This window comes from Alternaria viburni (genome assembly GCF_023758015.1).
Source record: "Alternaria viburni strain BMP 2772 chromosome Unknown scaffold_29, whole genome shotgun sequence".
Lineage (NCBI taxonomy): Eukaryota > Fungi > Ascomycota > Dothideomycetes > Pleosporales > Pleosporaceae > Alternaria > Alternaria viburni.
The window spans coordinates 477,185-493,450 of record NW_026055798.1 but is presented as its reverse complement, the minus strand read 5'-3'; the positions used below and the strand labels follow the sequence as shown (position 1 = coordinate 493,450).

At 48.8% G+C, this 16,266-nt stretch overlaps 7 protein-coding genes across 7 annotated transcripts; 4 read left to right on the top strand and 3 right to left on the bottom strand.

The window, feature by feature from the left end:
• Positions 1 to 2,831: 2,831 nt before the first annotated feature.
• J4E79_010325 (uncharacterized protein) lies at positions 2,832 to 4,452 on the top strand (the record flags this gene model as incomplete). Its single annotated transcript, XM_049359164.1, has 2 exons — positions 2,832 to 3,115; positions 3,168 to 4,452. The coding sequence occupies 2 exons, from the start codon at positions 2,832 to 2,834 to the stop codon at positions 4,450 to 4,452; spliced, it is 1,569 nt and encodes a 522-aa protein (XP_049206542.1).
• A 637-nt stretch (positions 4,453 to 5,089) lies between these two features.
• J4E79_010324 (uncharacterized protein) lies at positions 5,090 to 6,949 on the bottom strand (the record flags this gene model as incomplete). Its single annotated transcript, XM_049359163.1, has 2 exons — positions 5,090 to 5,135; positions 5,280 to 6,949. 2 exons carry the CDS (start codon positions 6,947 to 6,949, stop codon positions 5,090 to 5,092), a joined length of 1,716 nt encoding a protein of 571 aa, XP_049206541.1.
• Positions 6,950 to 8,096: 1,147 nt separating this feature from the next.
• J4E79_010323 (uncharacterized protein) lies at positions 8,097 to 10,502 on the bottom strand (the record flags this gene model as incomplete). The annotated part of the gene is made up of 3 exons (XM_049359162.1): positions 8,097 to 9,525; positions 9,572 to 9,662; positions 9,710 to 10,502. The coding sequence occupies 3 exons, from the start codon at positions 10,500 to 10,502 to the stop codon at positions 8,097 to 8,099; spliced, it is 2,313 nt and encodes a 770-aa protein (XP_049206540.1).
• Positions 10,503 to 10,725: 223 nt separating this feature from the next.
• Positions 10,726 to 11,538, top strand: J4E79_010322 (uncharacterized protein; the record flags this gene model as incomplete). The annotated part of the gene is made up of 3 exons (XM_049359161.1): positions 10,726 to 10,809; positions 10,862 to 11,098; positions 11,152 to 11,538. 3 exons carry the CDS (start codon positions 10,726 to 10,728, stop codon positions 11,536 to 11,538), a joined length of 708 nt encoding a protein of 235 aa, XP_049206539.1.
• A 156-nt stretch (positions 11,539 to 11,694) lies between these two features.
• On the top strand, positions 11,695 to 12,811 carry J4E79_010321 (uncharacterized protein; the record flags this gene model as incomplete). Its single annotated transcript, XM_049359160.1, has 2 exons — positions 11,695 to 11,710; positions 11,763 to 12,811. 2 exons carry the CDS (start codon positions 11,695 to 11,697, stop codon positions 12,809 to 12,811), a joined length of 1,065 nt encoding a protein of 354 aa, XP_049206538.1.
• Positions 12,812 to 13,250: 439 nt separating this feature from the next.
• On the top strand, positions 13,251 to 14,503 carry J4E79_010320 (uncharacterized protein; the record flags this gene model as incomplete). The annotated part of the gene is made up of 3 exons (XM_049359159.1): positions 13,251 to 13,277; positions 13,385 to 14,185; positions 14,252 to 14,503. 3 exons carry the CDS (start codon positions 13,251 to 13,253, stop codon positions 14,501 to 14,503), a joined length of 1,080 nt encoding a protein of 359 aa, XP_049206537.1.
• A 1,034-nt stretch (positions 14,504 to 15,537) lies between these two features.
• On the bottom strand, positions 15,538 to 16,089 carry J4E79_010319 (uncharacterized protein; the record flags this gene model as incomplete). The annotated part of the gene is made up of 3 exons (XM_049359158.1): positions 15,538 to 15,603; positions 15,655 to 15,971; positions 16,032 to 16,089. 3 exons carry the CDS (start codon positions 16,087 to 16,089, stop codon positions 15,538 to 15,540), a joined length of 441 nt encoding a protein of 146 aa, XP_049206536.1.
• Positions 16,090 to 16,266: the final 177 nt, after the last annotated feature.

The following is a 16,266-nucleotide window of genomic DNA, read 5'->3' as shown; positions in this document are numbered from 1 at the left end:
TAATAATATACTTTCTACTTTAGAGATAGTTTTAGAAGTTAGTATCTTTAGTATTAAAGTAGTTAAAGAAGTAGTAGATAAATACTTAGAAGAGAAAATTACTAGATCTCTTAATACTTTATACTTCTTCTATTTCTTTAGTAGTTATTATAGTTTTAAATAACTTATAAAGAAGCTAATACTTCTTTACTTAATAGCTTAAATACTAAATAAATATTATACTATAGAAATTATATAATTAAAAGATAAGTTCTAAATACTTAATAATGTTTAATACTCTCTATCTAATAGTAGAGAATACTTTCTAAATACTTTTATAGTTAGTATAGCTTAGTGTTTTACTTACTATAATACTTTATTAGGTTATTAGTTCTATTAAACTATAGTTCTATACTAGTGTATATTTTAAATATACTATTATAGTATTATATTAACCTAGCTAGCTTAGTATTTTATTATACTTCTAATACTACTATTCTAGGTATTAGTTAAATTACTATTTTCTAGTATTTTTAAGTAGTTACCTTATCTACATAATTATCTTATCTAATATTACTTAGTAGTAAGAACGTAGTTAGCCTAAATATAACTACTATTATAGTTCTAGCTAATCTAAAGAAAAGAGCTAAGTCTATACTTATTATATTTATAGTAGTTATTATTACTATATACGTTATATTAATATATACTAACTACTTCTTATACTATATAGTAAAATATATCTTTATAGACTTTACTATTTATATAAATATTAGAGAGTATAAAGATATATTACTATAAGAACGCAAGGTAGTTAGTATAGGTAAGAAAGTATATAAATATTAGTTTAGTAAAAAAGAGTTCTATTATAAAAAGATTCTATTATCTAAAGTATTATATAAAAGTCTAATACTAAAAAGTATAAGTAAAAGATAAAATAGTAGATAATAAAATAATTCTAAAGAGCTCTTATTAAAAGACGTTCTTTCTCTAGATAATTCTTAGGTTATTAGAGATCTAATTTATATAAGAACACTTTGTACACTAGTATAATACTTAACTAAATTATTTTATTATTAATCTACTTTAATTACTTTTCTCTAAATTATATTACTATTATAAAGCTACTATAAGCTACTCTATATCTACTAAAAGAGAAACTATTAGAGAGGCTATTTTAAAAGCTATTCTAGTAGCTATAGAATAAGATATTATCTATAATATAATACCTAACGTTTTAAGTACTATAAAAAGCGTTCTAAAATATATAAAGAGCTACTTTACTAACACTTTTATTAAAGCTTCTAAAGCTTTTATTACTACTATCTTATAGACGTATTTACCTAGCGTAAGACTATTAATTCTTCTTTCTACTAGTCTTGCTATTAAAGAACTTACTACTAATATATATAAGTTCTTCTACTACTTTAAGCTTATTATTAATATTAATTAGAGCTATTCTATTACCTTAGATACGCTAGAAGCCTACGCTATCTATATCTATATATTTATATATAGACTAGTGTTAACTATAGAACTAAGCTTTTTTAGATTTATTTCTAATACTATAAAGTTATAAATTAGAGCCTTAAATAGAATTATTAGCTATCTTAATAGTGTATTAAATAATAATAAAAAGAAGTTTATAGATAGTCTCTTAAGTATTACTATACTTAAGTAGATAGCTACTATAATAGCTATAAAGCTTTGTAGTTAAAAATAGTAGTTATTATTATTAGGTACTAGAAAGTTAATACAGCGTTATATTATAGTTAATAAAGAATAAATATAGCTAGTTCTATTAGCGTTATACCTATTACTATATATTATCTTAGTTATTTCTAGTTATTTCTAGTTATAGTATAAGAAAAGTTATATAGGTAAGTATAGAATAAGTCTATAAGCTAAAATAACTATATTACTATAGTAATATATACTAAATTAATATTAAAATTATTTAGTAGTTCTAAAGAGAACTAGCTTAAAGTCTTTTAACATTTTTTAATATCTTTTAATATTATTTTACTATAAAAATAACTAAATTAGGCTTAAGGCACTAATTACTATAATAGTAAGCTATAGTTATTTATTATAAGTTTTATAGTTATATATAAAGTATTATTATTACTTAATTACTATAAAAAAAGCTACTTTACTAAGTAATTCTTAGGTACTAAGCTATAAAGCTTAGCCTAAGCTTTCTCTACTAAGAATATATTATATACTTTTATATTATAACTTTTTTAAAACTAGTAAAAAGCTATACTAGACTTAGATACTTTTTTAATAATACCTACTAGCTTATATATTTATCTTAATATAGAATCCTGCACTCAGAAGACTTCCCACAGTATGTCCCATATCTTGCATGCTGACGCGTTGGGGAAACTTCTGGATCCGCCGTCACGCGTCCGAAACCTCGGCATCTCGAATTTACGTCGTACTTTGCCACAGTCATGGATGGCACCGGCGGACGGGCTAAGCACTCGGGGGTCGCGTGCCCTTCCGAGGATGGATGCCCAGTTTCCGGTTGGTGCCCTGGCAGTAGCGTAAGCGGCGAGCATGGGCTTTTGTGCGTCACTGGCATGTTTCTTCAGATTTCCATGATATAGGCGTGTGGGTGCGGCTCCGTTTTCTGATCTAGATCTTTCCTCTCCACAACTTACTTTCGTACACCCCCATTCTTACGGCCTGTTTGATTCTTTTATAGATTTACGATTGAAGATCCAAGATTGTCTAGATTACGGTTTTTGACAATCATACTGTCGTTCTCACGCGCTTTTAGATCTCTTACCCGCGCTCTCCCCTCACGACTTCCGGTCGGGACAGCGAACCCGCTTGCGATTGCCGATATGTCGTGGCTCCATCGATTGAATCCCACGCCGGGCTTCCCGCCGCATACGGGACCGTACAAAGTCGGTTCTGTGGATGTAGAGATACCCACGAGCGACCTGGACAGCCCGAGCGCGGATGCGCCTCCTGCGGATCTGCCAACTGTCGCTTTCCGCATCTTCTACCCGTGTAATCAAGACAGCAACGAGAAGGCTGTGAGATGGATACCGAGTCCGCAGAGGGAATACATTAGTGCTTATGCGAGGTTTCTGGGGGCGAATAGCGCGTTTGCGAGTGTTTTCTCGTAAGTACCTTGGGATGCGAATGGGATGAGCATGATGCTGATAGTTGTCTAGATTGATGCCACAACTACTGTATTACATTTCCATGCCTGTACACCAAAACGCCGAACTCCTCGCTCCCCCGCCGAAGTCCGATCGATGGCCCGTTATGATGTTTTCCCACGGACTGGGAGGCACACGGAACGCATACTCGCACATCTGCGGCTCACTCGCAAGTCACGGAATCGTAGTGGTAGCAGCAGACCATCGCGATGGCAGCTCGCCTCTCGCCATACACCACACGCCCGAGGAGAAGCAGAAGACGAAGCGCGTCGACTACCGATCCATTGCGCACAAGGCGAGCACAGAAGTATATGAGGCACGAGACGAGCAACTGAAGATACGGCTATGGGAGTTGGGCATGGTACACGATGCAGTCTTGAAAATCGACGAAGGACGTAAACTCAAGAACGTAGCGCAAGACCAACCCAAGGGAAAGAACCTACTCAGCATGTTCTCCAACATCCTCAACATCCACGAGCCCGGCTCCATCAGCTACGCCGGCCACTCCTTCGGCGCATGCACAATGGTGCAATTCGTAAAATCCGTCTACCACCGCCCCCAAACGTCCACCCCGTCTTACAAACCCCTCTACACCCCCTCCTCAGACTCCAGCCTAGTCCAACAAATCACACCCCGCAACTCCGTCACCCTCCTCGACCTCTGGACCCTCCCCATCCAAAGCCCCGCCACAAGCTGGCTCCGCTCCAAACCCATGCCCTGCTATGATTCCCCGTCTGGCGGCAAGAACCTGCTAGCCATCGCCTCCGAAGGCTTCTACAACTGGTCCTCCAACTTCCGCGAGACGAAATCCATCTTATCTCCTCCTTCTCCCCAATCTTCGAAACACACAAACCAACCAGGCCCCCACATCTTCTACCCCATCGCCTCAGCGCACCTCTCCCAATCCGATTTCGGCGTCCTGTTCCCCTGGGTCACAACCAAAGTCTTCGGCGCGAAGGAACCTGAACGCGTACTCAGGCTCAACACACGCGCGATATTGCAGATGCTGAGGGAGAATGGGGCGAGGGTTGCGAATACGAGTGCGGCGGATTTGGAATTGGAGGATGAGGCTGGGCCGCCGGCGAAGAGCTGGAATTTGGTTAATGATACTACGATTTTGAGTAGGACGAAGGATAGTGTGAGGGGTTGGGTTAATGTTAGTGTGGATGGGGAGGAGAGGAGGGGGGAGGAGAAGGTTATGAGCCCGTTGGAGAAGGTGGGGAGTGCTGGGAAGGGGCCTGGGGATGCGGTGGTTGAGGGGGAGGCGCTGGGGCAGGTTGTTGAGGGGAAGGCTTGAGGGGGTTATGGATGTGATGTGTTCATGATTGGGATTGTGAATGAAGGGATGGCGTTTGGCATAGCGTTTTGTTTCTGCTTGTTTTGGAGTAGACATACCCGGGTATATGGAGATGAGTTTGTGAATGATGATATGTTTTTTTCAGAAAAAGAGGTTGTTCGTACGGGAAAGAGGCATATCCTACAGCCCGAGACAGTCTTGATCTCTCGATTTTGATCGTTGCGTAGCGTAGCTACATATGCGCGATTACAGACTAGACTTTGTTACAAAACCACTTCCTATTTTTATATACACCCCAAGGAAACTACATATGCTGTTGTTGTGCAAACAGACGTCTCTGTCGTCAACTGACCAGTTTGCTCTCCTGCACTTTTGATGAGCGAACAACGGGTATCCTGAGAAACGCCTGGAGTGAAGACAGAGGAAAGAAAGGGAACGGTATATCCGCCATCACCACCACCGTCGCCATACCTGCCATCAACCCGAACAAGTTTTGCATCTGCCACAAGTACGGGAGCACCGTGAAACACACTCCAGAACAACCCATCTCCCGCCATGAAGCTGTGACAACACGACACGCCATGGCGCCACAACCTCCCATTCCCCTTCCCATCTCCAACCCCACCTCCGTCTCCGCCTACCAACCAACACCAACACCCTTATCCTTCAACCGCCTAAACTCCCTACACTCATACTCCGTGGGCCTCTTCGCCTTCCCCTGCCAGCGAATCCCCTCCTGCCCCTCACACCTCTCGAGCCGAAACCGATACATCGCCTTCTCCCTATCCGTGCACGTATACCCCCTAACCACATAAAGCCCGTCGTACCTCAGCCCCAGTTCCGGGCGGTACGGGTTCTTTTTATTAAGCTGCGCAGACCGGATGACGCGGATGGGGTTGAGTAACTCGGCCGATTTGATCAGATGAGCGGTATTCTCCGTAGGCGTGCCGTTGCGTCCTTCGGTGCCGGAGTATTCAATGGTATCCCCGTTGTCGACGTCGTGGTATGGGTTTCCGCCGGAGAGCACGATGGAGTAGGCGCCTTTATCGCGCTCACCGTAGATACCGCCTTGGGCTGATCCATGGGCTCCGTCGCGCACTGTGCAAAGCTGCGTAGGCCACCATTGCCCCAGCACCAACTCGCCCTCGCCATAGTACTTCGCGGTCGTAGGAAACAGAGCACGGTACGTCTCATCCAGGCGATCACTCGTCCTGTTATCCCCTTTGTGCGGCGCAATACCGCGCAGTATATCTTGATTCAAATCGCCCTTGTACCAGCGCTTGTAAAGTTGATACGCATCCGCCTTGAGATCCCACGGGAACTTCGTGCCTGGTTTGAAGATGCGGGGTAGACCGTAGTCGGGGCTTAGGGTCATGGCTTTGCGGAGGAGAACGGTGTTGACCTGAAGGTCGATTTCGGCTTTGTGAATGAAATCGCGGATCTTGTCGTAGAGGGCTTCGAGTTCGATCTGGGATTTTCCTGGCTTCTCACAATCTGTCAAGGCCGCTTTGAGGGCTTGGAGGGTTACGAGGGCGAGGGGCCGCTTTTTGGTCATGGCTTCCATGCGCGGGTCTTTGATGGTGATGGAGGTGTACCATGCTGGGAGGGATTTTGCAATGGGATACTTGTCGTCTGGATCGTCTGAGACGAAGAGGTCGTTTGATGGCACGATCTCTGATTCTGATGCGTTTGTTGGCGTTGCCGGTGTTGCTGGCGTTGCGGCCCTTGAAGATGTAGCAGCTGACCGCTCCCGTGAAGCGCCTGCAGTCGATGATTCTGCAAACGTCGCACTCTTTGGCGAGTCCTTAAGAGGCTCCCTCTGCTTCCTCATCTTCCACAAGCTCTGAACATCGATCTGCTCGTTCGTCTCCTTCTCCTGTGGCTTCTTCTGGGTCGGAGTTGGGGTCGAAGACTTAGTCGGCGCCTTGCCCAGCTCCTTCGTATTTACTTTTAGCTTTTTGTGCGTGTCGGCGTTCGGCTGCGGCTTCTTTTGAATCTGAACTTGGACCTTCGACTTGCTCGGCTCTGTAGCATTCTCTTTTGCTTTGTTAGAGGTGTCGTCTTTTGGCTTCTGGGAGACGGCCTCCTTCGCCTTGGACTTGTCTTGAACTCGAGGCTGGAGATTCTCTTGGACCTTCGCTTTCTTAGCCGGCGGATCGACAGGCTTCGCACCGGGAGATGTTGGAAGCTTACGCTTTAAACCCTGCTGCGCTGGCTTGATGACCTTGGGCGTGACGGCGATGGTGTCCGCCGCGACAGGTTGCTCCGCATTCTTGAACGGGTTCATTTGATGCTTTGCTCCCAGCTCCGTCATCTTCTTGCTCAGAAGGCTCATCCTCTTCTGATGCTCCTCGTTGTTCGCTTGCTTCTGCTCGTTCGTCTTTTGTAGGATCCTCGCGACGGCTTCTGGTCCAGTACCAGACGCCTTCGCAGCATTCTGAGCTTTCTCCAGCAGCCATGCTGAGGATTTGGGGACTTCGTTCTTGGTCGCTGCCATGGTGTTGCAGTTGATATTCTGCGAGGTGGGGTGGTCGTGTGTTTGTTTACAATGTCAGGCGCCAGCTGGCGTTTGCCATATACGTGCCGCGCTACCTCTAGGCTGCAACAACAGAGGTGCGGGGTAAAAGAGAGGAGCAGTGAATATGGATACTAAGGTATTGTGGATGACGTGGAGTGTAATGGACCTCCGGTGCTAATCCGCTGCGGCCTTGGGGAAGCACGCGTGCAGGTAATTCTGAGTCTTCTACTAGACCCTACTAGAAGCTGCGAGATGTCTGTGAGACAGCTGCAACCGTGATAATCAAAACTATGTAATTGGCATCGAAAGTTGAATTGATGCTGAAGATGAATGGGAGGAAATGGGTGAGGTTTATATACTATTCGATGGTTGACCGCAAGTGCTCGATGTCGCGGATGCCGCGCTAGTCTCTCATTATCGACGCGTCTTGATTGGCTCACGCGTTTTCTCGTTCGACATGGGTGTAGGTATTCCTCTGAATTTACATTTAACAAAAGTCACAAGAAAATGCGTGTTGGAGTCACCAATGCCTATAGCATGCATATACGAGGGATGAAAGCGATAATCTTACCCCGAACAATTATATCTTATAGAAGAACGGTCATTTTTGCATGCAACTAATGCATGTTAGAGCCAGAGTATTTCGTGTCCAGAGGCTATGCAATGCACATATGAGCTGATATAAGGGGTGAGTCACAGTAGTCTAGATAAACTTGCATATTGGCCTCTACATGGGGTAAGTTTCAAGTGGAACAGGACAAAGTATTTAACGCACGCCTGAACATGGCAGTTAACCCGACACATTGTAATGCTGAATTGTGCTCTGGTTATACAACTGTCTGAACTATACACCGCATACTAAGGCAATGTAGATACAAAACTTCATATATCGTATACCTTCAGCATACTGTATCAGCTCACCGAGGAACGAATTCATCCATGTATTGAACTCGCCATCACTCGCATGAACAAAACAAGGAAGATCATCCAGGGAAACATGCCGCATTACATTGCACAGCCATATCCCATCACATACGTTGCGTCCATCTCTACTACAGACATGCACACATACATATCCGTGTAACCCAACACCAAAACATCCGATACAGTACAAAACCCAACCACTCTACTCATCATCACTCTCCTCCTCATCATCATCCATCTCCAAATCCTCATCACTCAACCCCTCGAGGTCAACCTCCTCTTCCTCATCCTCCTCATCCGCCGCAAACTCCTCTCCACCCTTCTTATCATACTTCTCCCCCTCCCTCCTCTTCCTATCCTCCGTCTTCCTTGCCTCCTCGAGCAACTTCGCCTTCTGCTCCCTGCTCTTACGCTGACCCGCCACATACGCGCCGAGCGGGCTCTTATCCCACTCTACATCCTTCAAGAACCCTTCGACACCCGCACGGTTATTCGGCGCAAACTCAACCTTATTCCTCTTCTCCTCGACCCAACGGGAATTAGCCTCTAGTTTCTGGACGAGCAGCGCGATGAGCGAGGAGACTTTAGTGTTTTTGTTTCCGGAGCTCTTCTTCGTCATGGCTTTGACCCAGCGCTTTAGCATGACGATGACGGGGAGGGCGAGTTCAGGGAAGGCGATGTTTTTTGTCCAGAGGATGAAGAATTCGGAGAGGAGTTCGGCGACTTGCTCGCCGATGCCGTCTTGGTAGATGCGTGTGCGCAGGAAGGCTTTTGTTGCGCGGATGCTGATGCTGAAGTCGAGGGCTTTGAGGGTGCTGGGCTTGGGGGGCTTCTTCATCTCGGCCGAGTTGAGGACTTCGACGAGGGCGGGCGCGAGCGGGATGTAGGTGGAGGTTGCTTGGGCGATGCGGAGCAGCGAGCGGATGAGTTGGAAGCGTAGGGGGAAGTATTGCGATGTGGGGATTAGACGCATGGCTCCGAGGGTGACTTGGACGACGGGGTAGATGAGGGGGCGGAGGGGTGAGGGTTTGCCGGACTCTGCTTCGCGGAGGGTCTCGCAGTGCATGGAGATGACTCTTGACCAGAAGTCGAGCGAGTGGACGTACTGCCAGTTGTAGACGGTCTTGTAGGAGTCTTTTGTCTTATTGGTGATGCTTGTGCGTAGATGTATCGCGAGCTGGCGGATGAAGCCGAAGCCTGTGGTGTAGCCAACAGTGGGATCGATGCCCCAGAGCTCGGCTGCGGTGTTCTTCATCAGGTTGATACCCTGGATGGTGTGGATTGTGGTATTCCTCGCGCTCTTGACCAGGCCCTGGTATACCTGCTTCAAGACAGCCTCGCGGATGCTTGGGTCGGCAATGACTACTAGTCGTCGCAGAACCAAGAAAGCCGACACTCTTGTTCCGTCGTTGTTGGCACTATCCGACCAGACTGATGCGACAGAGCGCACAACCTCGCGCACGACCTTCTTGAAGGACAGAATGTATGGGAGCATGTGGGAGAGCGAGTCTAGCGTCATCTGGAGGGTCTTCGCATCGGACAGGTTCTCAAGGAGGTGATGTATCGAGACGGTATGCGACTTGAGGAGGGGAGTAAGTGTGCGGAACTTCTTCGAGTCGGTAGCAACGCGACTGAGATTGTTAGTGAATATCCTGAAGAAGTAGGGTGATTACTTACATCCTGCCTCCAGCGCTCTCCTTGACGGGCAAGTGATGTTGGAGAACCTTGGGTACTAGGTGAAGAGTGGTTACTTGAACTTGATGATACACTACATACTGTTAGTCTGGATCTTATGGCGGGAGTTTATGGACGTACCGTCTGGATCGGTTATAGAGTACTTGTATGATTTAGTAGCCTCCGAGTCGTTCATGTGTGATGCAGCGCGGAAGGCCAGAACGACCTCCTTCATGGCGCGCAGGGAATGTTTCGACTCCATGGCAGCCTTCCATTTTTGGATTGTCTTCAAACCAAGCTCATTGCCCGAGTCTTCCTCGTCGTCGAATGCGCTTTCTTGCGCTTTCTGGGCTTTCTGCTTCTTTCTTGGTGTGGCCTCGTCTTCACTGGCAGACAGAGCGTCAATTTCTGCAAGGTCGGCGTCTTCGGCAAAGTCTAATAGCTCCGCGTCGTTCTCCTTGAGGTACTTGTAGAACTCGGGGTCCTTCTCCGCCAGTCCTTCGAGCTGCGCCTTGTGTGTGTCTGCGTCGTCGCCAGAGTCGCTTTCGGAGCCGGACTCGTCGGTGCCGTCGGGCGCATCTTCCATGTCCTCATCAGAGCCTTCCGACGCATCCTCCTCGACGGGTGTACGTTTGCGCTTGCCGGTCTTGGGCTTGGTCTTCTTCTTGCTCATCTCAGGAATCTGGAAACCGCCTTGGAAGAACTGATCCATGGACATTTCGCCCAGGTTGTCGTCCTTTGCGCCGTTCGTCTTGGGCTTCTTGGCGGCTTCCTCCTCTAGGTCGTCGGCTTTGGCATTGTCGCGGGCCTTGCGCTCCTTCTTCTTGGTGTCCATCTGCTTCCTCTGCTTGACTTTGGCGACATCCTTGCGGCGCTTGATGACGTCGCCGAGCTTGTCCTTCTGGAACTTCTTGGTCGCCTTGGAGACGGGCATGACGGCGGTATTTGGCGGTTCCTCGTAGGCGCGAGGGTGTTGTTGGCCGGGCGTGCAGCTGGCGGTTGAAAAACTTGGGCCTCGAAAAAGTTCCAGCGCTAAGGACCCTGCACTGGATCCCTAGCGCCTTCCCCACGCGATGAGCTGCGGCGCATCGATAACACAACTGTGCACCACTCAACTAAGCCCGCGACCCTATACGACAGATTAATTCATCGCTACAATGTCCTACGGCAGGCAGCTGGCCTACGCGCCGACGCCGTACATTCCGCGCTCTAATCTTTCCGCGACCATCAACCTTGATGAGGTACGACGCGCATCAGTCCCACTCCGCATGCGCATACTCACCTTCTACCCAGGAAGTCAAGCTCTCAACGACCAATGCCGAGCGCGACCTGAACGACTCGCTGGCCGAGATCTACAGCATCATCATCACGCTCGACGCCATAGAAAAGGCCTACCTCAAAGACTCCATCGCCGAAGCCGACTACACCGAGACATGCAACCGCTTGATGAAGCAGTACAAGTCCAATCTGGCCAATGAGACTGTCGCGCGGGCATTCGGTGACCTGGATCAGTTTGCAAAGGAATGGCACGTATGTCATAGCAAGTCTCGAGCTTCTCCAGTACTAGGCTGACACGACTCCAGATGGAATGTCCACGAGCTATCGAACGACTGCGCGTCGGCATACCCGCTACCATCGAACAGGGCCCATCACGGCCAGCTCAGTCAGGCGACTTTGCTGACGCCACGCTGGTCGTCAACGCGACCGAGACCTTCATCACCCTGCTCGACGCTATCAAGATCGGGCTGGTGGAGAAAGACACCCTACACCCTCTCCTTGTCGAGATCATCCAGGCTGTCAACAAGGTCACAGATGTCGAATTCGAGAATAAGGGCAAGATTGTGCAGTGGCTGATTACTCTGAACCAAATGCGGGCCGCCGAGAAACTGAGCGACGAGCAGTCGCGCGAGTTCCAATTCGACATGGACCAAGCATACTACGGCTTTAAGACGACCCTAAAGAAGGCTTGAGACGGGCGAATAGGCAGCGTTGGACTATCAGAATATCTGCTTGTGGTACCTGCATCTTAGCCCCGCGGTGGCTAGCTTGGGCCCGCGCTGGACCTGGTGAGTACTGCACCCCACCGACCAACAATTTTCCCGCGCATTCGCCATAGTCGCTTCAAAATGTCCATGTTAGATGGTATACATCTGCGCCTTGCATCTGCATGTCTTGGTGCTAAATCCATGTCTAGTCCTTGACCTACCGCAACTCTACACCAAGCCCTCCGCTGAGGCCCTCCTCGAAACCCTCGCGCTCCTCACCACCGCTCCGCCTTCGTGGGAATATACAACTACAAGGCACACAGACCGCGATGGGAAGGCAGTGATAGAGGCGCGCGAGCCTGCAGTTCAGGTCAATCCAGAGGGCGTCACACGATACCTCACGACCATTATCAGTAGCGGGCTGCAATGGATAGAAGACGATGAAGTCAAGGAGCGCATATGGGATCAAGCCAGCGCGCGCCTCAGTGAGCGATCCGGTCGATCTGCCATGAGCACCATGTCGCGCACTTTCCAGATTCCCACCTCGTCCGACGCATTCGAGCTTAAGATCCACGAGCCTGCCATGACAGGCGACGATCTGGGCCTGAAGACCTGGGCTGCTTCCTATATGCTTGCGAAGCGCCTCAGAACCTTCCATCTCGTCTCCTCGGACACACAAAATCGGCTACAAGTCCTTGAGCTTGGATCGGGTACGGGCTTGGTTGGACTGGCAATGGCAGGCTTGGGCGCAGACGTTGTTTTGACAGATCTGCCCAGCATCTGTCCAAACCTGGCCTACAATGCGCAACAGAATCGGGAGGCCGTCAGTCTCAATGGTGGGACAGTCCGCACAGCTATGCTTGACTGGACAAATCCAACCTCCTGTGAGCCACTGCCAGACGATAACAGTACTGGCGATGACGCGCCCATTCCTGCCAAATTCCCCTTGATTCTTGCTGCAGATTCGCTCTACTCCCCAGACCATCCGCGCATGTTGGTCGATACTATCGGCGTTTGGCTGGCCCGGGACGACAACGCTACAGTGATCATCGAGTTCCCATACAGGGACGCTTACTTGCCTGAAATCAAGGACTTTCGCCGCCGGATGTTAGAGCTTGGGCTACAGGTAGTGGAAGAAGGAGAAGAGAAAGGACGCGATGACTGGGGCCCGTCCGAGGCGAGCGAAGATCAAGACGATGATGCACTCGTGACCTGCTGGTGGTCATGTTGGAAAAGGCAAAATTCAAAGGCCAGCTGAGATATTCCAACCAAGATTGCCGCACATTACCCTCTCAAAAGACCCGGCGAGCTTACACTAAGGCGAAGTGGCAAGGTGTCCCACGAACCGGAACATGCGCAATTTGGTTTCGTCAGTCGCATAGCCGCGGCGCTGCATAGCGACCTCGGAACAACGCCGAGATACCCACTCCAGCTTTCCAAGAACAGTGATGCAAGCGCCGGATAATTAATACGGATAATTTGGACAGCTTCCAGACTCCCGCCTGCAATGGAGGGGCATTTGCTAACCCAGGCGGGATAGCTTGCCGCGAGGGCTACTAGGATCCACCGTTTGTATCGTCATTAGCATTTCACCTGCGCGTGAGTTTGGAGTGGACGTGTTCTTACTTATTTCTTTTCCCAAACAATTGATTCTTTAACGATTGCGACAGAACTTGAAAATCTCACAATATATCACGATGGCGACACAAACAGCAACCCAGAAGGTATAGCTTGACTGCCCCACCATGCCCCTCCAAACATGCGATACCTTTCCAACACCATGGATCTTCGCGCTTCAGCCATGTTTACAGCCAACTAACACACCCCCCAGAACCCCTCCTTCATCCTCAAAGCCAAAAACGAAGTCATATACGAAGACCGGCCCATCCCCTCTCTCCCCTCCCCCTACGACGTCCTCGTCCGCCCGCGATGGACCGGCATCTGCGGTTCAGACGTGCACTACTGGGTCGAAGGCCGAATCGGGCATTTCGTCGTCGAGAAGCCAATGGTGCTCGGCCATGAATCCGCGGGCATCGTGCACGCCGTCGGCGACAAAGTCAAGAGCCTCAAAGTGGGCGATGAAGTCGCCATGGAACCCGGTGTGCCCTGCCGCCGCTGCGTCCGCTGCAAAGACGGGAAATACAATTTGTGTCCTGACATGGCGTTTGCGGCGACGCCGCCGTATGATGGTACGCTCGCGAGGTATTATACGCTGCCGGAGGATTACTGCTATAAGTTACCGGGCAATATGAGTATGGAGGAGGGTGCGCTTATTGAACCTACGGCTGTTGCTGTGCACATTACGCGACAAGCGGCTATTAAGCCCGGCGACTCCGTTGTTGTATTCGGTGCCGGGCCTGTTGGTCTGCTGTGCTGCGCTGTTGCGAAGGCGTACGGCGCGAAGAAGATTGTGACCGTCGATATCAACGACGAGCGGCTCAACTTTGCGCTCAAGTACGCGGCGAACGCGAGTTTCAAGTCTGCGCGAGTGAGCGCGCAGGAGAATGCTGAGAATCTGGTTAAGGAGTGTGGGCTGGGTATGGGCGCGGATGTTATTATTGATGCGAGTGGCGCGGAGCCGTGTATTCAGACTGCTATTCATGCGTTGAGGATGGGGGGGACTTATGTTCAGGTATGTTGTCACACACCCTCACTTACCTCCTCCCCATTGTCTTCACTATACTAATACTTGGAACAGGGCGGCATGGGCAAACCCGACATCAACTTCCCCATCATGGCCATGTGCACCAAGGAACTCAACGTCAAGGGTTCCTTCCGCTACGGCTCCGGCGACTACCAAACCGCCATCGATCTCGTTGCGGGCGGCAGGATCAGCGTCAAAGAGCTTATTACGGGCAAGGTCAAGTTTGATGAGGCGGAGAAGGCGTTTGCGGATGTCAAGGAAGGGAAGGGGATTAAGATTTTGATTGAGGGGCCGGAGGGGGAGTAGATTAGCATGATTTAGGGGATGACATCTGGAGTGTGGTAGTAGTTGGCTTTTCGTTTTTAGTCTGAGCTCGGTTGGGTTGTCTCGGGGTTTGTAGTGTAGAAGGCGGCGGCTACGGCTGTTTTGTGGTGTTCATGTAGAGGGGTGGCGCGTTGATGAAGCTACGACAATATCATGTCATGATCTTACCTCTTTGTCTATCTCTCGTTGAAAAACTAATGCTAACGTCTGTTTTCCTGAGGTCACAATCACACTTCTTCTGCTATATTCTACTCCGTGTTAAGCTAGCGTACATCGAAATTCGTCAAACCCTCTGATTAGTATGCGCACGCCACGCATGTCATTCCCTTTCACTCAAATCAAGACACCGCCTCCTCAGCCAATTTCCTTGACTGAGGCACAAGCTGTAAGAAGCTCGTTAGGCCAAGGCATACACTGCATACAACGGGAAAGCAAAACGGGAAGGGAATTGTGGGGTGTGGATGGGGCTGAAACGAGGAGTTGCCTCAGGTTTTGTCATGTCAGAGATGTCACAGCAGTCAGAGCAAAAGGCAAGAAGGTAAATCCTTGCAGAATGGCAACGTTGGATGAGAGTGATGTATGGAAGGACTGAGAAGTGCAGTGAGCAAATGCACAATGATGTGTTTTTGGGTTATTGATTCATTTTTGTTCGTTTGTTAAGTTGTTAAGTAGTGCAAACACCTAGCGCCCGTATATTCGCTGCATGACGCCGTGGAATAGTGAATAAGATCGTTCGGTGCGTTCTGGTAGGGATAGGATGCTCGACTGCTCGTTTGTTGGGGTTTTTGGTATCGTGAGATGAATGCTGCTGCTCGTCTTAGATGCTGAGTATGAACGCCTCCGCTCGTGGGGCGGTTCCGGAAAATCGCTAAATCATTGGTGGGTGGTCTGCCAGAGAGTTGGGAGTGGTACGTCGTCTACGTGGACATTGTACATGGAAAGGCGTGTGTGCGGGTATAATTTGTTGAGAAGCGAAGTTGAGGTGCATTGTTGTTGCTGTCTATGGAAGGGCCAGACTATGCGGTCATCTTGCGGGCTGTGGAACCACGCTTGGGGAGAGTCCATGGCTCGGGGCAGACAACCTTGGATAACGTTAGTACGTCGATGTCTAATAGAGATAGAATGGCACATACCTCGCCCTCGCTAAACGCCCAGAAGTACGCTCCCATGCCGATGATGTAGTAGAGTCCCGAGTTGGTGCCTTGGTAGATCAAGAGCGCACACAGCGCACTGAGCGGGTAGATGATCAGGCGCGCTTCAATCGAGCGGTGCAGTCCTGTGCCGGCGAGCAGTGGCAATGGCCATTCCCATGCTAGACCAATGAAGCCGAGAATCATGTTGATGACTTGGAGTACGGGGATGGGCTTTACGGCGCCATCGAGGTTCTTGGTAGCAAAGTCCCAGAAGATCTTGGGCCAGAAGAAGCATTCGAGTGCAGCTCCTATTTGATCTGGAGTTGTGATTAGTATGGTGTTGGTGGTGGTGTCGATGGTTGTGGGGTAAGACTTACACGCAGCAGCCGTGAGGATGACGAGGCGCGCCCAGTGGTTCTTGATTAACTTGCCCATTGTCGAAATACGGGTATTATAAAGAAAGGATACGAGCAATAAACCGAGCCCGCGGTCGTATAGGTGAGAAAATAAAGGCAAATAGAAAAAATGAAGAAAAGAAAGTGGAAATGTCCCTTCGACTACCAGTAGTCCCTCAGCGACAGATGAGCATCGATGGGCTTGGGTGTGGCAGGG